The sequence below is a fragment of the Malaya genurostris genome, chromosome 3 (genome assembly GCF_030247185.1).
Source record: "Malaya genurostris strain Urasoe2022 chromosome 3, Malgen_1.1, whole genome shotgun sequence".
Classification (NCBI taxonomy): Eukaryota; Metazoa; Arthropoda; class Insecta; order Diptera; family Culicidae; genus Malaya; species Malaya genurostris.
The window spans coordinates 201,169,405-201,194,364 of record NC_080572.1 but is presented as its reverse complement, the minus strand read 5'-3'; the positions used below and the strand labels follow the sequence as shown (position 1 = coordinate 201,194,364).

Below are 24,960 nucleotides of genomic sequence, written 5' to 3'. Positions count from 1 at the left end.
ATTAATTTCTTCCATGCTGCCCATTCCTGCTTCAGGAAAAACTTCACCGAACAGAGCCTGGGATCAACAGTTGCAACCAAGCAATGCTGCTCCGTGTCTACGTTGATAATCAATATTTCACCAGGCACATCATCATTTGATTTGATGCAAAAATAAAATAGAATTCAATGAAACTATTTTGTTGTTCTTGTTCTAGAATTCAAATTCATAAAACTTTTTAACATTAGCTCATGTTTTGCTGATCTTCAGTATTGTTGAATCAACCACTGCCTGTAGTTTCGAAATAACTAGAAGTGAAATGTCAAAAATACCATGGCTCTGGTTATAGCGAAAGCTACAATGTAAATAAAAATTCGGTCATGGTTAGGATGACCATCTCAAACTTATTAGTTATTTATACAATATACTGTTCAACATTACTATTCTAGAGCCGATACCATTTATAGTAAACATGAACTTGACTGTTGTTGAAATCATCTGATTTAATAGTTGGCTGAAAACCACTATACTCGCATGGTCAAGTTGGCCCTCTGTATAGTATCAGAACAAATTGGCTCAAATGGCACGTTCGCCTTGATATTTGGAGATTTGTGCCTTAACTGTTACCATAATATTTTTCTAAGTGTAGCGGCCCTTACACGATCATTAAAAGTGTCATTACTAAGTAATGACACTTTCGCTCAAACGCTCGTCATTACTGCATTACTGTACATCATTACTTTTTAGCATTACACGTTCATTATTAATGATGAATATTTGTAACTATTCCAGCACGGGGCTTGTAACCAGAATAACTTCCTCTCAGCAATTAAATAATATTAGCAATATTATTTATCTTCGTTTAGCTGAAAATAAATTTTATTTGCCATTGAAACGTTAAGGTTTGTCATTTCCAGATTTTTTTTCACGTACAGTTCTGAAGAGAATGTTTACTTCATATTCATATCTTATGCTGACGATTTCGGCAATATTTGACGTTTGTCAAATTTCAGGGTGCCGAGACGCTCAGTTATTTTATTTTTGCCGAGATGATTGCTGATTACTCGGCTGTGCGAATCTCGGCATTTTTTTGCCGAGACTCAGCTAAAAAATTTAAGTGTGTAGTTGTCAAATTTTCTCATCTAATACAACTGACGATATTCAGCACTTCCACAAAAAAAAATAAGAAGAAGAAATAATGTTGTTAATAGTGGCCCTTACACGATCATTAAAAGTGTCATTACTAAGTAATGACACTTCTGCTCAAACGCTCGTCATTACTGCATTACTGTACATCATTACTTTTTAGCATTACACGTTCATTATTAATGATGAGTATTTGTAACTACTCCAGCAATAGCAATATTTTTATTTTCGTTTAGCTGAAAATAAATTTGATTTGCCATTGAAACGTTAAGGTTAATGAAATATTAACAATTTAAATCTACACTTTGTCATTTTTTCGCGTATAGTTCTAAAGATATTCATCACTTCCACAAAAAAAATAAGAAGAAGAAATAATGTTGGTAATGATGGAAAATCCACAATTCCATCATTACTGAACTCGTAGACCTTACACGATCATTAAAAGTGCCATTCCTTTTTAGTAATGACACTTTTAATGATCGTGTAAGGTCTACGAGTTCAGTAATGACACGAGTAATGATGGAATTCCGGATTTTCCATCATTACCAACATTATTTCTTCTTCTTATTTTTTTTTGTGGAAGTGCTGAATATCTTTAGAACTATACGCAAAAAAATGACAAAGTGTAGATTTAAATGGTTAATATTTCATTAACCTTAACGTTTCAATGGCAAATCAAATTTATTTTCAGCTAAACGAAAATAAAAATATTGCTATTGCTGGAGTAGTTACAAATACTCATCATTAATAATGAACGTGTAATGCTAAAAAGTAATGATGTACAGTAATGCAGTAAAGACGAGCGTTTGAGCAAAAGTGTCATTACTTAGTAATGACACTTTTAATGATCGTGTAAGGGCCGCTAATGATGGAAAATCCGGAATTCCATCATTACTCGTGTCATTACTGAACTCGCAGACCTTACACGAGCATTAAAAGTGTCACTACTTTTAATGATCGTGTAAGGGCCGCTACTAGGTTAGAGATAAAGTTTATGTTTCACAGAACGTGTTGGGTGATTCTCAGATTTACGCAATGTTCTTCTAACAACTGTGACCTCAACTGACATTAGATTGTCAATTTTAAACGCCAAAACAAACACCGGTACTAACATTTCTGCTTACCACTGCGAAAACGAATAAATTGAAAATGATTCAGATGCAATTATTGGCGGGTGCTTGATATCGTTCGTTCTACAATACAACTAGGAAACTGAATTTATATTGTATATTATATAAAGGTTCAGATGATCACTTTAAGGGAGTTTAGAAAGGGATTCAGTTTGAATTGAATCTCCGTGTATAAAACAATTTTTCAAAAACAATCACGATACTAGTAATATCAATATGAACCGACTATGATTACAAAGGCAAAGTAGATAAAAGAAGATAATTATGAATATATTGTTTAGAATAAAAATACACATAAGCGAAAACAATGCAAATATGTTCTTGAGAAGTTAAAGTTCCTATTGTGTGGCCGTCGATTCCTGTAATCCTAGGATGGAAAGTCTACAGGTTTTCCAAACAAGCATGAGTCGCATCTGAACCAAATTGTAACAATCACAACTTATCACATTTAATATAAACTATCCAATAAATATGATGAAGGCAAAGGAAGTGTAATTGTGGGTCTTATTTCTTGTGTGTTTGTTTGTTTGTTTGTATATGTATAAATAGGCAGAAATTCAAAAAATTCGGAATATAACACATAAATAATATAAACGAAGGAAAATAAATCACAGTTCCGTTGATGTTTTTCTTATCTTATCGGTTCTAGGGGCTAGAGTGTGGTGTTCACGCATTCGAATGGTTTTCTTCTTGTTGTGTATTGGCATGCCTATCGATATCATCCCTTGTTTGTGGCACTGTTTTTTTTGTGGTTTCCAGGGGTCGTACTGTTGTATTCTTAACACGTTCCATATTTCGCTAACAAGTCTCTTTTTGCTCTAAATAAATTCATCTAGAATAGGGTTAGCTGGTGGCGTAGTTTTTCGACTATATATAGACTCATTCTCACTAATCGCGTTTGCGGACTTGTTTTCCTAATAAATTGCACTAGATCCTGTTGTAAGTATACCGTTTTTTTTTCTTCAAACTAGACTCTTCCAGCTACAGGACAATTCATGGTTGAGTACATTTCCATATTTGATCATATGTTCGATGCGTTTCGCTTGCCTTTTTTGATGACTTGGTTTACTCGTATTTCAAAGCACTCATAAAATACACCAGAAACTGATCTTTCGTTTGCTCTCAAGTGTTTGTGTGTACTATTTCTCGGCAAGTAATCCTTTTTTTTCCCTTCAAGCTATGACCCGAGCTGTTTGTAATCAAATAGCTTAGCATAGGTACTTACACGTTCATGGTGTGAAACCGTTGCGGATGTAACGGAGGATGTATTGATCACGTACCTCGTCTGAAACGGGATAGAATCCAAGCGCAGCTGGCAACGTTTTTGGATCTAACGGGGCCCACTTTTGTCCCAGTTGGGTACTGATTTCCTATTGAAAACAATAATAAATCAATTAAAGCAACGCTACTTTTACTTATCGTGAATCGATAAACTTGCACTAAATACCTCTATGAACGGTGTCATCATGACTGATGGCATTGACAAATCGATACGGGAAACTTCAAGTATCTTCAGATCTTTACCCCGCAAACGCGATATTCCAACCAGATTATGCGGATCCAACACATAACCGTGGATAACGATTTCCTCCAACTTCTTGCATCGCCAGGCCATCATAACAAGTGGGTCTTGCTCGGTCCGTAGCACCAGTTCCATGATGTTACGATACTCTTGGATACGCTGAAATTTCGGGCAAACATTTTTTTTAGAACTTGAAATACAGATCTCATCATCTCATGCTGCTGGCGAATACTCACCATCGAATCCACCCAAATCATGCTCTTTAACGATTCTTTGTAATAGCGAGAGAGATATTCCAATGCATCACAGTTGATCTAGAAACGTAAAATGGAATAGCTTAGTTTGTAAATGAGAATTAGAATTGAAATGAATGAAAAAAAAAAAAATCCTTCAGTAACACAATCTAACACATCTTTCACTGAAATAATGCTCTTATTTTACGTGGAACACATCTTTGTGTAAATTAGAAATTCAAGGGTAAACACACGCAGAAATGCGGTCACTTAAAGCGCAGTCAAATTCATATCAATTTTTAATATTATTTCACCTTTTTATTGGAAGTATGTCTAAGTTTCGATTTGAATGTATCAATTACATACAATCGAAAATTTTGATTAAAAGCGAGCAGTGTCCTATTTTATCTGCTAAAATTCTAAGACACTATGCTAGCCTACTGGATTTCCCTAACGGAGACGATGATTTTGAAGGAGTAAGCGATTTATCAGCTGGGAAGTATCGCTCTGATTGGTCAGTAAATGAAAAGGCGAATCTGTGGAAGCACGCGAATCTACATATATAAGCAAAATTACTTCTGTAGCTTTAGTCTCACATGACACATATATTTGCATATATTTCAGTTATTGATATAATTTCGTCGAATACAAGACAAATACATATCAAGGCAAACAGAGTCTATGTTCAGGGTTCGCGTGTTCGATGTTGGTCCCTAGCATAGATCAATCTAAGGCAGCCCCCTGCTATGACGTCATGAAACTGTGGCCAGCATCATTTTGCAAAAACCAAAACAATGAAGAAGAATGGCTAACAAAAAATTGGATATTACAAACTACTTGTTTATTCAGTACCCTTTACCGCACTTCCCCGCAAATTATCGATCAGAATATCAATCAATATAACTTCGAAAGGCTAGTCGAGCTTCAATCTCAAACAAGATTCATGACAGTGTATTTTGTTGAAGATAATGCCCCGTTTACACTTCTGCTGGCTGCCAGCATGCTGGTGTCAGTGTACTGCCCTCTTAGGAAAAAACGTTCAACTGTGGTCCAATGATCCAAAGTATTAGACCAACGAAGGACCACCGTTGAACGTTTTTTTCCTCAGAGGGCAGTACACTGACACCAGCATGCTGGCAGCCAGCAGAAGTGTAAACGGGGCATAAAGATCGAAGGAGCAGTTGATTATTCATCATCATAGTTGATCATAGTGATGTAAGATTTTTTCATTCTTAATATAACCGTTCACCAGTTAACACGGTCTTTCCTTTGGCTCCCTACTCAATAGGTTATGGGCCCAGAAGCGCTGTGAACGGGGAAGAATCGCAAGTTACGGAAGCAGTTTTTTGAAGAAAAAAAAATTGAAATCTTTTGCAACAACAAGAAAGATGGATACTAGCGCAAAAAGGCTGGTGTGATTCAATTTGCTGGAAAAGGTTTCGACACCTGGAAGTTTCGGGTCGAAACGCAGCTTTCGGCTCACGGAGTTAGGGAGGTTTTGGAAGAGAATGCACCGCCGGAAACGGCATCTGCCGATACGAAGAAGGCGTTCAAAGAAATGGATGAAAAAGCGAAAGCGCTCCTAGTGGCTTTCATATCGGATAGTCATTTGGAGTATGTCCGGGACAAGACAACGGCGAAGGAAATGTGGACGTCACTAGACAACACTTTTGCGAAAAAGGGGTTTGCGGCTCAAACATACATCCGTCGATCGCAGATCGCGTAAAAACTTGTTGCTTGTCGCACTGAAAATCGCTCGTTGCTACGCAACGTATCGTGTTTACTGTGGCATGCATGTTTATTTTTTTAAGGGGACGAAATTCGGTCGTGCTTCACCGTGCAATCCTTTAATATTCGCATCACATCGCTTGTCGTTTCCACTCTGGCTTCACCCTAAGTCTCAAAAAGTCGATTTTATGGAAAAAATTTTTTTTTAAATAACACTAAATCTCGACGTTTCATGCAATTTTAAGATTTTTGGCATTAAAAAAAATTTTCGATTTCGGAAATTTCATGTATGCTTTTTCAAGATCGAAAATTTTCAAACTTTAACTGCTGGGCAGCACCCCTTACCCATGTCCGATCTAGCTCAATGGCCCGACAGTAGCTTTCAAACGAGCATAAGTTTGTTAAAATCGGTTCAGCCATCTCTGAGAAAATTGAGCGCGTATAAATATTTTCGAAAAGTGCACACACATACACACACAGACATTTTCCGATCTCGTCGAACTGAATCGAATGGTATATAACACTATGGGTCTCCGAGGCTCCGTTCAAAAGTCGGTTTTTCCAGCAATTCTAATACCTTTCTATAGAGAAAGGCAAAAATAGGCTCAAAGATTTTGACGTCGATTGTCTAATTGTAACAATTACAATAGCTCAGAGCAATCGATTCGCGACTGAAGTAGGTCTGCCACAAAATTTAAACTGTATCTCCATGGAAGACGTCGGAAAGCGAATCGGACAAATTTGCGTTGAATCGCTTTAATGTGTTGGATATTGTTTTGGTAATAAGATGACCAGATAACAACAGCATATTCGAAACTTGAACGAACTAAAGCGCGATACAGAGCTTGCAAGCAATGTTCATCAGAGATTTTTTTAGTAACGCGGAAAATAAATACTCATTGCTCAGAAGTTTTGGAGATAATAAACTCTATGTGCTCCTTAACATTTAATTAGAAATCCAGAAGACCTCCCAAGTGTTTAACAGACGATGCGCGTTCGAAAACAATTTGTGAAATCTTATAGTCGAACTTGAATACAGACGCTTTGCGACTAAAAGAGATGATGGAGCATTTAGTGGGTTTTAAAACCATTTTGATGATGTTACATCAATTAATTGATTTATTCAACTATTCTTGTAGGAACTCTGAGTCAGCTGCAGATTAGATTATATGAAGTATTTTAAAGATAAAGGCCCATAACTTGCCGAGTTTTTCTCCGATAGGCTTGAAAATTTCACAGAAAATTCTTCAAATGGTTTACTATGAGAAAATGCAAAGAAAATAATAAATGATTTTTCAAAAATGTTAGACGTCGTCGGTTAGACCATACCCGCCCCTTAAGTAAAAATCGAGCAAATGCACAGATTCTCATATCTAATGAAAGAGTTTCTCTTCGAGAGTTGTTCATTCGGAGAGTAGGATACATTTACAATTAGTATTTAGCCCAAGTCGTAAAAAAGATTTGGCTTAAGAAACATACAAAGCATTCTGAAGAGTCCGTTTTTAAGGAATTGCTCATACTTGAATGTTCACCCGACGCAACAAAACAAACTTTGAAGCAGTTCCTAATACAGTTTTTAAACAGCGAGAAAGTATCCTCAGAACTTTTTCTGTACGTTCAAGTTGCCAAAAAGTGATACGCGTATTTTAGAGCTCTAACAAAGTGAATATTTTCCAGGCACTGTGGAACTTTTGGTTGCTTAGAGAGACGACGCTTAAATTTTAATTTGGTATTGATGTTATCAATTTGAAAAAAAAAATTCACAAAACATGAAATATAAGATTGCAGTCTCAATCTATAATTGTAATCATCTGGAAAATTGATCTAATTGCCACTTATTATGTGCGCTTAGTGTAATCTAATTCATTCGAAAGCAGAATGAAAGAAAAATCTCTTAGTTTGCCTTTAGAGCTTCTACAGCTTAAACTTTTTATTGATTCATTAAAACAATTTCTGATTTGTTAAACTCACGCTCACAATGGCCAATATTATTCATCTGACTTCATCACACACACAATCCTTAAACTGGTAAACGATATCAGAACTTTTTCTTTTGCCTACACTGCCCATACTCGCATATCGATTTTCGCCAATTTTGAGTTAGCTTTAGGAATGCAATCTATCCTCAATAAACTCTCAGAAATTGAAATAAAAGTTGAAGGTTTGTGCAGTAAAATATGAAAAAATATCAACTCATATCAATGCAAATTTCAAATTTCAATCTAGCAATCATTGGCGACTTTTTCAGTGGAAAATTCCATTGTCCATTCCAATCCAACTTTATGGATTTTTCCCACTTTTCCGGCAAGTTTTCCTAATTTTTTTGATGTACGAACCCGGTGGGGGTAAAAACTGATCAAACAAAAAAAAAATCATGTAAATCCGTCCATCCGTTCTTACGTGATGCGATTACAAATAATGATCTCTGCATTTTTATATGTATAGATAGATAGATAGATAGATAGATATAGATATTCGAATTTCGCTACAAAAATAACTAATTTGAATCTTTATCTTTGGCAATGGTTTGTCAAAAAAAATGGCAGTATTACCTATGGGTTTAAACATAAGATTCACACAAATAAGTTGCTTACTTTTATTTCCTTATATTCCTTATATTACATTTTGGTGGGGAAAGGGTTCCAATCAGCTTTTTACAGCCCTGTCCAAAATGTATTGCCCTCCCCGTTAATTTGTATCAGGCCGAATTAGCGCATGCGCGCCATATAAACGCCTCTTTCAATATGAGGAAATTACATTGTTACCCAGCAGTTTCTATTATTTCTTCATGTTGATTTTCTTACCTTTGTTCATAGTTTGTATTCTGTTTTACCTTAATTCCAGTGTTCTATTCAGCTGTGATTCGTGTCTTTTGTTGTCATTTTTCACTCCGTACTTTTGCTGGCATGTTATGTTGCTTCCTTAAATGTAAAAGTTAGTTGTATGCAATGGTGTTTATATTCTTACCAATATTCCTTTCTAATTCTTTCCGCATTTTCGTATTTCTTGTTCCTCATCCAGTCATCCGTTTCCAAAAAAAAAAAATAAAAAAAAAAATAAAATAAAAAAAAAATTAGTGTTTCATTGATCTTTGTAAAGCAGCTCATCATGGTTTGACGGATAAGAACTGAGGACATGCGTTTTTATTTAAATGATAATAAAGCTTGGGTTTAATAGTATTGCTACAGCATGTTCACATTTCGTTATCTTCGGTTGATTCTTGACAGTATATTACCATCCGCTCAGGCAGTTTTGAACATCTGGTACACTGACTCGCAATCGAAATGTGTCACAACCAATTTGATACAACACACCCGAGGGAACGGTATAATGTATGTTGTACACACAAAAACACATACATACACACAGGCAGATACGCATACACACATGCATACATACCTACATATATTCCACAAGCAAGCATCACAACATTGAGTTACTATTTCTATTCTAATAGATTCTAACTAAAATTTGTGTGCCAATAGTCATCTCATTAGTAGAGTCACCATGTTATTTTACCGATTACTCGACTTTCAATAAATTTATTGAGATAAAATCGAATACAAAATCTTTGCCTCGTCTGTAAGAAGCAATGGCACATAAAAGTAGTTCAGAAATGATTCAATACTGCTGTTTTAACGAACAAAAAAAAAATGCTCCAGATTTCATGTTATTCTTGAAATTAATCTATCAAACAGAGATAACAGATCTCACTCTAACTAATGGTTTTCGTACATGAAATGACTAATGGATTTGAGATGAATGGGGGTACCGTTACCCAATTTCTATCTCTTCTATTGGTCGATCGTTAGTCCTGAGCTGAAACGGTGGCCTTTATTACCGTTCTTGCATGCACTCACTCTTACATTTCATTCACACATCACCCATCAGGTCCCAAACGATACATCCTCACAATATAAACTGGATGAACATCGTTTGACAGCTATCAGTGGTTTGCTCATTGGTTCGGTCATTATTATTTTATTATATTCTACAATATTCTATTTCATTCCACAGTATTCCATGGTACACAAACCACCAATAAACGTCAAAGATGGATTCGATTTACCGTTAATTTATTGTCATCGTGTGAAACTCAATTGGGATACGTTTACTCTACCTAATTTTCACTTCACACTGGTAATAAGGGCCGGTAGTATGAAAATAAAACATAAAAAAGAGCTCAGTTAAGCCCTACCGGCCTCTCCAACCCCGGATGTTGGAGCGTAATGCAATCAACATCTTATTCAAGTCGTTCCATATATTATTCATTTAATTCAATTATGAAACTAAAAACTGTAACGCATATCTTTATCAAATTGTAACGCTAATTGATTGTATGTGATGATGTTTGCAATACCGTCAAGCCCACCAACCAAAGGGAGGGAAGTTGCTTACTTTTATTTGACCATTTGTGTGAACCTTGCAAGGTTATAATGCGAATAAAACTTTGACACTTGAGAACAATTTTAATATACAAAGAAATTAGAAGTGCAAACTATTAACTACTGCTTTAGTAAAGATGAGTAAGGCCTTGAGAAAAAGCAAGGCTTAATCCACTAGGTGGATAAAGACAGGCTTTCCTCAACATATCACCAAAAATATTTGTTCCTTCAGTTGTCCGTCCAAATATTGCCCACTTAAGGCTGTGAACCATTTCGAGGTTAATTTTAACTTTTGGTTGAAATCTGACACTTGAGTGGTTTTTTTGTGTCGAGTGATTAAATTTAACTAAAACTGCGGCCCATTTCAAAATTTGACGGACGGAAAGTCATTTGGGTTTATTTTCCACTGGAAAAAAATTCAACTAAATTAATATTGATGATGAATTATGATGATGGTGATGATGATGGTCCCACCTCATACCCCTACAAAGATGTGAGCAGAACGAGTTATCTAAATGATAATTAATATTTTTGCACATACCTTAACCAGTAAACAAAAGAAAACGATCTGATTAATCTAGCAGGTATAGATTCTTCTTCAAAAGAACGACTGACCACAAAATGACATTCAAATATTTCGGATGTACTATCCAGGGTTAATCAAAGAAATTTCTGGCTAACAGAAAGCTTGGTGTTCTAGCATCAGATGCGTTTCTAGTATTGTACCTATGCAAATCAGTTATTCTTTCAATTCGATCACACAAATATCGAGGCAGCATGGCATTTAAAATCTTGAAAATAAATACCATGGTTAAGTAGTAAATTTTCTGTTTCACTGAAAGCAATTGTAATGCGTTAGTAGAAAATCTGAGGAGGTATATCTACTACATTTTAGAATTAATCGCATGATTTTATTTTGCAGTCGCTGTAATCTCAAGATTTGTGTGTTATTAGCAAGAAACAGAATGGATGGGCAAATTATTAGAAATTGCATCGCAAAATATTACTAAATTAATATTAGAAATTGCATCGCAAGATTTTTTTCAGTACCAAATCAATCGCTCGAGTGTCAGATTTTAACCAAAAGTTAAAATTAACCGCAAAATGGTTCACAGCCTAAGTTGAAGTAGTGCCCCCCAACGATACAGATCACTTTGAGAATCACAAAGCATATAAACTTTGAAATCAAAAAGCAAAGTCCTGGCATTACATTCCTTTCTAGGAACTTGGCCTTTCTGTTTAAACAGACTTCGCAGCCAATTCAAAGCATACAACATCATTGCATGGCTAGTGTTACGATCCTACTGACACTAAAAAACCTTCCAGGTCGAGGCTCGAACACACGACAACTGGCTTGTGAGAGACCAGTGACCTATGCATTGAACCGCTAACCCGAGCAATCAAATGAAATCAAGATCAAGTAAATTGTGATCATAATTACCCTGTCGCAAAACAAAACCTTCAGGTGAGACAATGGCATCGAAGGACGCAGGATGTGGCTGTGCAAAATGTCAACTGCTTCGTAGGCGCACACCAGCGTCAAGTGCAGTTCTGCCTGTGGATTGCTAGCTCGGAAATTGCTCCAGGCCGCTTCCGATACTCCGGGATGGTCCTCGTCGACACCGTGTACGTGTATGACTAACTGCCGGAGCGGTAAAAGCTGTAGTGTTTGCAAAAAGTCATCGCACATGATGTCGTAATCCAGCGATAGATGTTGCAATGCATTACATTTTTCAAACAGGTTCGGTTCGATCATGCTCAGTGCATAGTGACTGGGGTCCTGTTTAACCGAAGCGAAGCTCAAATGTTTTAGAAACTGAGGTCGAAGGCAACTCTGTGTTCACAAATAATAATTTTTTCATTATTCAGGAAACTACCAAAAATGTGTTTTATCACTTACATTCAAAAAATCGGTGCCATGCAGGGATAATATTTCTGAACATCCTAAGTCTAAACCCTTGAGCGGTGGATTTTGGCGATTTAGTAAAGTCTTGATGGGCTCTACAAATAACCTAGAACAGAAAATCAATCAAATGATAATTCTTTTGTGTTTTGTCGCGTTGTGAAATACGTACTTATAAATATAATTCCACTCTTCTTCGGAATAGAAAGGCCCTGGAGTGACCAGAGTTGCATACTTTGGGCGTAATGACAAACTTACTAGACACGAGCTCTTACTTAGCCTGGAAAAAATAATTTATACGACTTCTAACAAACGCAATCCGCAACGGAAATATTTACTTGTAAAGGATTTCCGTCGTCAGCTCAACATCGTAAAGATTACACGAATCGAAAGAAATTTTCGCTTCACTGACGATGTGAGCTAGTGACTGCAGAAGAAAATTGTTTTTCTTGTTGTTTTCCCGTGCAACATCAAAATGTATATCTTTAAAGAACCTGTAAAAATGAGTTTGATAAAATCGATGGTTCAATAACATCCCGTCTGAATGACCTTGGCTGGAAGATGGCGGATCGCCAATGCCAGCATACTGACGAAGATTGAAGACGATCGTGACTGTTTAAATACTGATACAAATTGGTGAGTATAAGGGCTGGGAGTTCGCCCCAATTTGGGCTTCTACTCATTGCACTGTTTCAATATACAACAAATGATATTGATTCCGCGCGGTGTTCTGCGAACGCAAAAAAAATATTTGTGAACAAAGGAAATAATAGCAGTAGAGAGAGAAGCGATATTTCACCTTCGCAGTAATATCTGCTCTTTCTCAGCTGATTTCAGTTTCTGTTTGTGCTGTGCTGGTACTTTCTTTTTGCGTATCTAGAAAAAGAAACTTACTCAACAGTAAATAAAGATATTAGCACGATTCTTGAAACTTACCGAGATAGTGGATAATTAAAACAATGTTGTAAAAGCGTTTATTTGCGTTATTTCGACTTTTTTAATCAATGATTAGCAAAATGACCTATTTGTTTTTGTTTTTTTGCTATGTTCAGTCATCTTTTTAAGCATTTGACAGCAGTTGTTTCATTTTCAATATATACACTCTCACTAGCCGCTACTTCATTTTGGGTCAAAACCTATCCAAAATCAACTAAAGTGCTTCATATTTTAGGTAACGAGTGATGACCTCAAAATTTAGGTGAATGTAAGTTTACCCAAAGTGTTATGCCATAACAAAGCACTCTACCCATTTTTACGAAGTCAAAGTTTGAGTAGATAACGACCTAATTTTGGGTAGCTTATAGAAGAGCTCGACCGACGACACGACCAGGCACTCCGAAGAAAAATCAGCATTAAAACGGTTCGCTAATGATTCACCGCCAGTTACCACAAATCTAGCGACCCCTTGTAAATGAGAAAAAATAATTGTTCGAGCAACACTGTTTAAGTTGCTATGGACTAGTTACCAAGGAACCCAAAACAAATAAACATGTTTTGAAAGCGGTGGAATAGTTCTATTAGTGTTAAACTTTGTCCAAATTAAGCAGAAATGTGGCAAGATGGACCGTGAGCGGTCTTAGCCGTCCTTACAGTGACACTACAAAGAAAAAAAAAAAAGCCGAAATGTATTTAAATGAACTCGATTTTCGGAATTTAATCGAAACTATGGATGAAACCAACGAACGAGGACAATGATCTGCTTTCAGCGATTCATCCGTACACTTCAACTGCTAGCTTTTCTGGGCAGTAGGATTCGGTGTAATATGCCGGTGTCAAAATTGTTTTGTGTCGATTGATTGCGCATTATTTCACCTTGTTGGCCACTATTCGAGGATTACTAGTGGAATTCCATAAAGAAATCATTTTACCGTACGTTATGCAGGTACCGTAGAGCACTAGCCTCGCTCAGCTCGTTGTCGGTCATTTCCATGTCTTCCTCGTTGGTTTGCGCTGAGCTGTTATCACACAACGGTTTCAAGTCAGCAGTGAGTTATGCATCCCAATGTCCCTAAGACCTGAATTTTGAACTCGGCTTTATAAAAGACATAACTCATACTCTTCAATTTTTACATTACGCTCGAGGCAGGTAAATCCATTAAAATGTTCGGTAATATAATAACCGATCTGAAATTTATTTTGTTTACATTCAACTTGCCTTCGATACGCAGTAACCAAGGTTATGGTGACTGTTATTCAAAATCAATAAATATATCAACTTGTGCTGCCAGTTTACAAAAATTTACTAGCGTTTTCGATTTGACATTTCCAGTTACTGAGGGGTAGTTAAATTTACGATACAGTTTTGATAGACGAGTGGCAGGTCGTGTCGTCGGCTCGACCAAACACAAATTATTTGTATTTGGCTCGACAACGAGTGATTTCTCCTTGAAAATAAGTAAATTTGATTGTCAGTGTACCTTTTGCATACACTTTAATGAAATTCGCGTCGTAGAAGGAGTGGTGCTGCCATCTATCTAAGTTTAATCTGTGTGTGAAGAGAATGTAAACAAAATATGTTATTTTTTCGCTTAAGTTTAATCCATTGGTTCTCGTTGTTTTAAAGTGATATAGTGCGCATCGAAAAAATGAGCACATATAACGGCTTTTATTTAGGCTTTTTAACTGTTTTGGTTGAATATCGGAGTTGGTTTTGGGCCCGTAAGAAAGAAAATAAAATTTCTCTTCCGGTGTTAATGTTAATCGTGGTTTATATGAAAATATTTTTCTCTAAATGTCGTAGATCGTGGAGTTGAAAAGCTGTTCGGATGGGTACGCAAAAACAATCTGTGTGGGTGCAAACGAGTTTATAATAACTAATGTATAGTATGCCATGACAAATTGCGGTAGACATCATTGCACCAGGTCAAGCGAGCTGTAACAGAATTGCTTTGGACATTTCACCACGAACAACCTTACAGGTAAGAAGTGTACCGCTCTGGGTGATTCCGTTTCCGATTAATAGTTATAAAATGCACAATGGCGATCCTGCCAGGAGTTGCAATTCAAATAGCATAGTTATTCAAAACGGAAACGGAATCACCTAAAGCAACAGAAAATTATTCAAATATTTGGCACAAAGATTTTCATTTTCAAATGAAAAAAAAGAAGCGTCGGTGGAGATTACGTAACGTTGAAAATAACTGGAACAAGCGGATCATTACGGTAGCGCATCATAAGCGGACCAGGAAGGTCGCGCATCATAAGCGGACCAAGAAGGTCGCGCATCAAAGCGGACCAAGAAGGTCGCGCAATAAAATACATTTAAAAAAATGTTGACGATTTTTTTTTAATTGAAAAAGGCGGATTCATAAAATCGCGCATCACATAGCGGATCTGGAAGGTCGCGCAAATATTTAAATATAAACGAGCGAACCGAAAACGTCGCGCATAAAGGGAGCAGGCAACGTCGCCGTGCAAATGAAAAAAAAAAAGAAAATTAATGAGCGGATTTTCAATAATCGCGCATCGTAAAGCGGATCGTTAGATCGCGTACATTTCAGTTATAAGTTATCTCACGCATATATTTTTGTGTATAATTTCAGACCACAAAAAGGCGTTAAACTAAAGTAATATGGCAAACGACGGAAAATATGTCCGATTGGGCAACTCAAAATATATACCAATATTCGGCTACAATCGTACTATCTGGTACGCAGATTTTCTCGATCAATTGTGAAAAGAAAATGGCCGAAGAGAAAATGAAATGAATGAAAAAGCGGATCACTATGGTCGCGCATTATAAGCGGACCAGGAAGGTCGCGCAATTTTAATAAAAATGGCGGATTCTCGAAATCGCGCATCACAGAGCGGACCAGGAAGGTCGCGCAAATATTTAAATTTAAATAAGCGGACCGGAAACGTCGCGCACAAAAGGAAGCAGGCAACGTGGCCGTGCAAATAAAAAAAAAAGCGGATTTGAATAATCGTGCATTGCAAAGCGGATTTTGAGATCGCGCACATTTGCTTCGTAAGTAATCTTACGCGCATATTTTTGCTTGCAATTCCAGACCACAAAAAAAAGTGTTAAAAGCAAGATATATGGAGAATAACGGAAAATATGTCCGATATTACATAGTACTTTAAACGTAATACATTTCGAATATCATATTAGTATGTTTTTATCAAGCGATTTACTATTACTGGGACATTGGATAGTCTACCTTGGGTACGCAAGAAATTTATTAGTTGAGATCTGACATCACGATACTCCACGCATGTCCAAACGACATGATCAATATCGCGATAACCTTCGCCATAAGCACAATGATTAGTCTAGGAAAGTCCAATTCGAAGGAGATGTGCATCTAACGTGTAGTGATTGGACATGAGTGTGGATATCACACGAATGAAGTCCCTACTCACATTCAGTCCCCTGAACCATGCCTTTGTCGATATTTTAGGAATAATTGAGTGCATCCACCGACCCAGATAATCTATATCCCAAGAAGCTTGCTGGCAAGTGTTCTTTGGCGGGACGCGCTATATAATTCGTTGAAAGCAATTGGTCTCTCATGAGTTTCACCCTCAAAAGCACCACGTTTGGACAAACTCTTTCATTGCCTAGAATGGAACAATGAACCGGGAGCCAAAACTAAAGTGATTTGATAATTATTATTCAATATGTCGTTCACACACTGTTTTATTTTGCCCAAGAAAAATGATTCATTTTTGCCAGCAGCGTTTGAGCGAATGGTTTCAATTTCACTCAGACTATCTGTGAAAAGAAAATAATGGTTTGGAGATAATGTGACGATTACACTCAAACTATAATGAACTGCTGCTAACTCTGCTATATAAACAGATGCAGGTTCTTGAAGCCTAAATGAGACCGAAACATTATTGTTGAACATACCAAACCCTGTCGCTTTTTCAATTCGCGATCCGTCCGTGTAAAACATTTTCTCAGAGTCAATAGGACTGAACTTACTTGAAAATATTTTTGGGAGCGTAGGTGTTCCGGAATTCCACGCTGCATGGATATGTCGAAAAATTAAGTTGAGTCAGGGACATTTAGGAGGCTGTGACGGATAGGAATATATCTTGAAGAGTCGATTTCCTGTAACATATGGATAAAATATACTGTCATGAATCTTGTTTGAGATTGAAACTCAACTAGCCTTTCGAAGTTATTAATAACTAAGGGATTCAGTACCTCACATGCTATTAGCAGTCGCGATGAAAGCTCCTAAAAACGATCTTTCAATGGAAGAACTCCCGCCAGAACTTCAAGACTCATTGTATGTGACAAATGCATCCAGCCTAAAGCAATTCGCAAACAACGGTACTGAATTCGCTCAAGTTGGATAATATGAGAGTTTGCAGGGGAACGAAAACAAACGCATCCATATTCCATCACTGAAAGTATCGTTGTTTGATACAATTTTATTAGATCTTGCGGATGAGCACCCCACCAAAATCCTGTTTTTTTTCGAAGAAAATTTACTTTTTGTTGGCATTTTGTTATCAGATACCTAATGTGTCCTCCCCACGTGCATTTGGAATCAAACCACACTCCGAGGTTTTTGAAAGTCAAAACCTGTTGGATAATTCTTCCCATCATATGAAGCTGAAGCTGCGCGGGATCATGCTTTCTTGAAAATACGACCTGCTCCGTTTTTTCCGCAGAGAATTCGATACCCTGATGAACAGCCCAAACGGACAAGTGATCTAAGGTATCTTGCAATGGTTTTTGCAGTTGTCTTAGTGTACATGGGGTTAGCTGTCAATGTCATTTACGTAACAATTATAGAGGAGCGGACAGAAGCAAAATCAAATATCCATCTGTTCGAGTATTCCTCACTCTCATGTCCTACGTAACGATTCCTCATTCGACTGGTCGTATTGACAAACCTTCGACAAAATGTCTCCAATAGCTGCATTTCTTGGCTCGAAGTATGTTCTTGTACTTGGTTTCAAAAACAAGAATTTTTCAAAATTCTGAAGAGTTCCTCATCCTCGTTTTAAAAACGTTTTGAAAGCATTTTTTCGCGTGTTTAGCACCTGAGCACTCTTTGTCCCACCAAGGGCTTGGAGGCCTTCTGTTAGACGATGGACCAAGAAATCGTTTGGTTTGGGCTTGTTCTGCGGCCTCCAAATAATGGCTTAATATTTTACTAGTTTGATTGTAGTGCATGAATTTTACTAGTTTGATTGTAGTGTGCATTCGGCTAGCGGGTTAGACTGTATGAATACATATGTGTTCTTCTGTTGCTCAGTCGATCAATGGACGTACTTTGTAATCCGATTATTCTCAGTTCAAGTCACAGCGGTCGCAATCATAACCTTCTTTTTATTTCAATGAATTTCATGTCATGGAATTTTAGGTATAATATTGAATATTCTTGCACGTAAAATTGCTCCATTTATGTGCATTTGATAAAATATAAAATCACAGGATTTTTTCGAAGTGTGCAGTGTTAATTCTACATCGTGGATCCGAGCGATATACCACTAAGGGATATACTCGATACACCCAGGGATGCCAAGGGTTAAAAAAAAATCTGTGCATCGCGAAAAATCTGAAAACTGTATGATTACACTGAAACGTTATTTCTTCTCTGACATAAGTTCTCGTATATCGACCTATAAGATTATTTTATTTATTTTTATTTTGATTTATTAGAAGTAAAGCTAAGAGAACTAGTATTTCATTTTTTTTTTGAGAAGAGGGTGGATGTGTGGGTGCAAACCGAGGGGGACGACAGATCTGGTTTTTTCAAATAAAATACAAAAAGTCAATGGAAAGCGAAAAAAACTACATCTATCCAAACATCTAGATCGATCCGTTTGAAAGCGTTTCTAACCGTGGAAAAGAAAGTCAAAGAACATATGATCTCCTAAAAAGTTTCTGTTACTGTTCTTGACATTCACTGAGTGTCAACATTGATTCGTCAACAGATTGGTAAATGAAACATTGAAAATTTGTTCTCTTAGTAGCTGGGAGCATGAAGATGGAATATATTTCAATTTATTGTAGCCCTTTGAAGGTTTACCCAAAGATATCTCTGTCTGTGATATCAAACTGGTTTTATATTTTGTTAGATGCTAAGACTTGCAATTTTTATGTTTAGAAACGTTTTTCATTAATACTGAAGCCAAAACTGAATAAAGCTGTGTTTAATATGTTATTGAAAATCTTATAGAAAGAATAACAATTCATTTTTTTTACTTTAATACAGATTAACAGCAAACTACATACTTGTTTACTTCACGATTTCCCTTCTAGCATATTTTGAAGATTCGCAGACGTTAAAAAAAATCAGACAATGGAACGTCTTTACAAGAGAAACTCTACAGTGTACGATGTAGATGAAATTTGGAATAATTTTTGGTTCGTATTGAATATAGAAACTGTGGAAAATGACGCAGATATTAAACGAGAATGGCCAACATTCCGACAGGATATGGCAGATAATCCGGAGCATACGCTCTCGGTGTGTGGGTTAGCTATGCACCAGAATATAATAAAACTGATTTTACAGGACGATAGTTCACAACTCTCCGAACTGTCTGCATCTGGCATCTTCATGTGACATTTGCAACTTTCAGGTTTCATGGCCTATTACGATACATCATATCTCCATGATTATGTTTTTTACCAGCAAAAATTCAAGAAAAGACGATCGATCCATATTCAACCGTTACTATGTGCAGCAAAGAGAAGGAAAGTGTGCATAATCGTATGCAGCGTGAAAAAGCCTAATCGAAGCGAAGTGCAGTTTTTTAGTGTCGTCCCCCTCGGTGCAAACGAGTTTATAATAACTAATGTATAGTATGCCATGACAAATTGCGGTAGACATCATTGCACCAGGTCAAGCGAGCTGTAACAGAATTGCTTTGGACATTTCACCACGAACAACCTTACAGGTAAGAAGTGTACCGCTCTGGGTGATTCCGTTTCCGATTAATAGTTATAAAATGCACACAATCCCTGGACATTTTTGTGCTAATGAGAACATTAACGAAAGGAATTCGTTAGGCCGTGTGATGCGATATGTTTCAGATTGCAAAAAAAGAATAACGTTTAATTCTTTCTCTAAAATGTCGAATTAAAACCGGTGGGTTCAATGCCTCAAACTTAAATTTGGGAAAATGAAAATTCATTTCTTTACACCTTCAATATATTATATTGTCTACCAATAAAAATAATTTCAAATCAAATTCAGACAGGTATAACTCGTTGTCTGTTCACAGGTATGAATCGTACGTCTCGACGATTAAGGATCTTCAGCAAAAAGAAAGTTTTCGTTTTTCCAAACCGACTCAGGATTCCTGTTTGTTTCAGATGAGCTCATGATTATCGCTTGTGAAATCAATATATTCAATCCGAAATTGTATAATAAAATATTTTAGTACACTTGTTTCATATATATTGTCAGTTCATTAGCATTTTTTGGTCTACCGTGTACTTGATATAGCTGAACAATATAAAATCAAATCAAAACAACAAATACTAGTTACGAGTTCGCGATTACCTTCCACAAAATGGTTCAAAGTTTTAAAATTTTCTTTCTCGTCAGTTTCAATAATTTGAAAACTAAGGGTCAAAATTTTTTTATTGTTCAGGAGTCTCTTCGAATATAGAATTATTCAGGTCACTATTAATGAGTTCTGTATCGCCTTATCATTGTGTACCGAAACAGATATTTCAAGCAGTTTATGCAACGATCTCCATTGTGTTATGCTCGGCACTTGCAGAGCAATGAAAATGCTGATGCTCGCCACTTGACTCTAGACAAGTGCAAAATTCACCAAGTCCGCCATTGTATACATCATCTACTGCAACTATCAGAAGGTGTCCAGCCTGGAGTACTCTTACGCGTTTGACCACCAAACGGCAACCTCCGGTAACGTAACTGAAACATCCGGGTTCACCAACACACTGCATGAACAACTTTCTGACAGCTCCTAATGTGATTCGAAAAATACATTATTTTCTCATTTAAAGTAAACACTTCGATTAAAAACTTACACCACGAATAGAACAAATGCAGTTCTAAAGCATATCTCAGAAATTTTTAACATTGAAGTTAGTTTTAATTTATAATTGTTGTTTTGAAATGTTGTTTACTTTTTTGCTGATGCTGACCACTGTTTTATTTTTCGGTAAAAAAGCATCACTCACACAAATTATTTTATATCTATCAACTAAATTAGTATCGCCAAAGATTTTTAAAAACACTTTTACTAATCAATTCAAACAGCAAACTGAAAATCGAAGAAAACGGTACGTTTGAAAATTCATTACTTTTTGCCTTTTCTTGTTTACCTTCACTTCACACATATAAGCTGTCAAACTCAACTTCGTAGTCGCGAATTGTAGACATAAAGAGGTTCCTATTCCTTTTTGACAACTCATTGAAAATAATAGAGATGTTGAAACCATATCGATAGTCCCACGACAAAAGGGTCTAACTGCAAATGAGAGCCTCTCTTTGTTCACTTTCTCTTTTGATTATTACGGAGTCATTATTGCAAATTCTCTAAAGTTACCACTGTAAATCGAAAACTTGTAGTTTTACCTTGAAAGTTTATCGAAGAGTAAAGCGTCAAATATAAAATCAGTTTGGTAAATCGTGAAAGATAAAGTAAACAAAGAGAAACTGTCGTTTGCAGTTAGGCCCTTTTGTCGTGGGACGGTCGATATGTTTCATCGTGATGAAAACAAAAACTATATACTGTTCATCTAAAGTACGATTTTCACGTTGCGTCAGATAACCGTTGCTGTTGAAATGTACAATTTGAGTAAAAATGGTATCAATTCGCAATATCATTAGCCAATCAACAGAGAAAATTACATAATGATATCTTATGGTTTTTAGCCACAAGAATATCATACGCGAATCATGAAACCGCCTTATGAAGTCACAAACATAACTTCTCTCATAAACTGTGGAATTCATAAGTTGTTCGTACGAAAACTATAATAGTGATAGATTAGATGTATGTTGCAGAGTCGAAAACATCATAATTGAGGTATATTCTTCATATTAATCTTTTGAAATGATGATTTTTGATGCATCATAAGATTTCCCCTATGATTTTAATCACTCACTTTGCCGGAGTATTGTCATTATTAGCTAATCAGCATAAAATATGATAATCGCCCTTATTCTGAATAACGACGTATTGATTTTTCGATACGCAAATCCGTTTATATTACAAAGTTAATAACAGAGATAACATATATCGGTATATTGAATACATAGTAAAAAACACTTGATATTAATATTTCAAACAGTAAATTAATATTTTTCTCGGTAGCCGGCTGCCCAGATCAACTAATATAACCAATTAATAATTTCAATAAATAATTAAAATAATAAAGCGGAAATAATAAAGAATCAAGACGCGCGTGAAATCTGTTGACCTTTGTTTGGTGATTTAAAATGATTTTATAATAACTGTTTCGAATATTTCAATGCAATGAATCAACTTTTTTGTCTAAATCCTATTCACTCGTTTATTTTGTATCACGTAGTTTCATTTATAAAAACGTGCTTAATCCACCTAGCAGTGAGATGATACCTTTTTTTTATCAATCCGCATGTGTTTTTTTGCATGACTAGAAAAACGCGAAAGGTAGATGCATAAACGAGTGACTGCATACTCGACAGCCGGCTGTCCGGAGTTTTGTCAATTTCGGAGATTGACTGTTTCGTGCATTATATTGCCAGCACAAAGTAACACATAAAACGATAATACTTAAAAACATTCTTGGTAGCCGGCTACCCAGAGCAATAAACACATGATAACATTATTAAAACATTTACTAACAAAGTATCCTCTCCTGTGATGCATGTGGGAATGCAGAGGATTCCTCGGTTCTTAGTAGCAACATGCATCGAACTAACAATCCTTTCCCTCCCAAGTAGATCTGCATTCGGACGTGGCCGGCGTCGGTATTGATCAGCATGCATGGTTCAATACAGTTTGCACAGTGTGAAACAATGTGTTATTCCCAAACATGTTACTTCAAAAAATCATTTTGCAATCTCAATTGGTCCAGATCAATAACAGAGTAGCAACACACGGGCGGTCTCTAATGCTAATGCTAATGCTAATGCTAAAACACACGAATAGCAACCAAATACAAATTATAATACGGAATACTTCGACAAATTTTCAAGGACACATTTTGCATCGTGCGGTACACTGTCATGATACACTGTCAGAGTGACGGTGTACCTTATTGAATTTTATATAAAACTGGCAACTCTGATGACTGGAAAATGATTTACCATAGTGACTGTTTATTATGCTCATAAACAAGAAAGAATTTGAATGTAATTGAAGCTGCTTTTTGTGATTACCATTGTTTGACTGAGAACTGATATGACTATCGACATCTGGAAGCACCCGGATTCAGTTTTGAAAACTGTCGCAGGTTAGTGTCGTCAGAGGAAACGCAAGACTTGAATTTCTAACCTTGATGTTTTATAGAAATGCTCAACAATGCACCAACGATTTGTTCCGCCGAAAGCTATTAAAACTCGTGCTACTGAGAGACCAATCGTGGAGGATAAAAACTGCGAAAATATTCACTACTTGACTAAAAACATGAACTACTGTGGTGCCGGAACAGCTGCTGACACGGAAATAACCACTCATATGATATCGTCAAATTTAGAATTACACCGGTTAAATACTGGATGAACAGTCCCGGTAGTTATTGCTAATACGATGTTGAAACAGTTTTTGTTTCGCTATCAAGGTCATATTAGCGCTGCTTCGATTTTAGGGGGTGTAGATCATACGGGATCGTATATTTATTGTATTTATCCTCACGGATCGACAAATACGCTGCCTTATGCTACAATGGGATCGGGCAGACTTGCAGCTATGTCCGTGTTCGAGTCTCGCTGGAAACCAGATATGGATGAAGAGGAGAGCAAAAAGTTGGTTCGTGAGGCAATTACTGCCGGAGTTTTCAACGATTTAGGATCCGGTTCTAACATTGATCTATGTGTGATTCGAAAGAATGATGCACAATATTTGAGGACGTTCGAAGAAGCTACTAAAAAAGGTACCCGTTCCCTCGCATATGACTACAAACCAGGAACAACGGCAGTTCAACAGAGCAAGTGTTTCAACATTGATATTACCGAGGAATGCGAGCGCACTCTGATCTCTGATTCAATCGTTTATTATTTAACATATTGAAACGTCAATAAATACACATTTGCAGATATGCTACAACAACTTATTGGATATTTGTCGATCACTTGTGGTCCAGAAGAATATCACACTGGCGTCAGTTATGAATATTATTCTTCCATAAAAAAAAACAATATCAAACTTGGTAATGGAATAAATAAAATACCTCAAATCACGGAAGTTTTCGTTTTGAAATATAAGTCATTTCATTCATATATGTTTTCATCCGCTATTCGATAGCGACGCATTGTTTTCATGATAATTACTAGCATGCTTCGATGTCATAGTGTTGCCAGAGATTTTCTTTTTCAACTTTTCTAAGCTGTCATGACGAAAAAGTAAAACATGCTAGGCTAAATTGACCATTCTGTGAACCAAACATTAGCGCTCCGAATGTATGGGACTTAGGGGTATTATTATTTGTATTTGTAGCAACCTCTGGAGCTACCTACCGAAAAATTGTAGTAAATACTACATGTTCGAAAGTTGTTGTGTAGTAAAGTCTCTGATTATGACAGGAACGTAATCCACATGTAGCATTTACTACCAAAATTCAAGCATGCTACGTTTTATTCGTACGGCCCTATGAGTAGATTCTTCTAAAAAAAATTTCGTGGGGCACTAGTTCCACCTATATTGAACTGCGCGAACTATTTACTACCGGTACACTTCTTGAGTTATGTAAAAAAAAATTTACTACCTGGTTCCCCCCGTTTGTCAACACAGATCTGCAGTTTGCAGGGATACCTGATTTCACCATGCTTTGTATAATATTTGG

The 24,960-nt window shown here is 36.5% G+C and overlaps 1 protein-coding gene and 1 pseudogene across 1 annotated transcript; one reads left to right on the top strand and one right to left on the bottom strand.

The window, feature by feature from the left end:
* Positions 1-1,598: 1,598 nt before the first annotated feature.
* Positions 1,599-13,093, bottom strand: LOC131439288 (F-box only protein 33). Its single transcript, XM_058610124.1, has 10 exons — positions 12,963-13,093; positions 12,826-12,902; positions 12,576-12,756; positions 12,365-12,520; positions 12,199-12,306; positions 12,024-12,135; positions 11,565-11,957; positions 4,014-4,091; positions 3,703-3,936; positions 1,599-3,625 (listed from the first exon to the last, which is right to left on the bottom strand). Exons 3-10 carry the CDS (start codon positions 12,707-12,709, stop codon positions 3,485-3,487), a joined length of 1,356 nt encoding a protein of 451 aa, XP_058466107.1. The 5' UTR covers positions 12,710-12,756; positions 12,826-12,902; positions 12,963-13,093; the 3' UTR covers positions 1,599-3,484.
* A 10,165-nt stretch (positions 13,094-23,258) lies between these two features.
* Positions 23,259-24,216, top strand: LOC131436368 (proteasome subunit beta type-7-like; annotated as a pseudogene).
* The last annotated feature ends 744 nt before the right edge of the window (positions 24,217-24,960 follow it).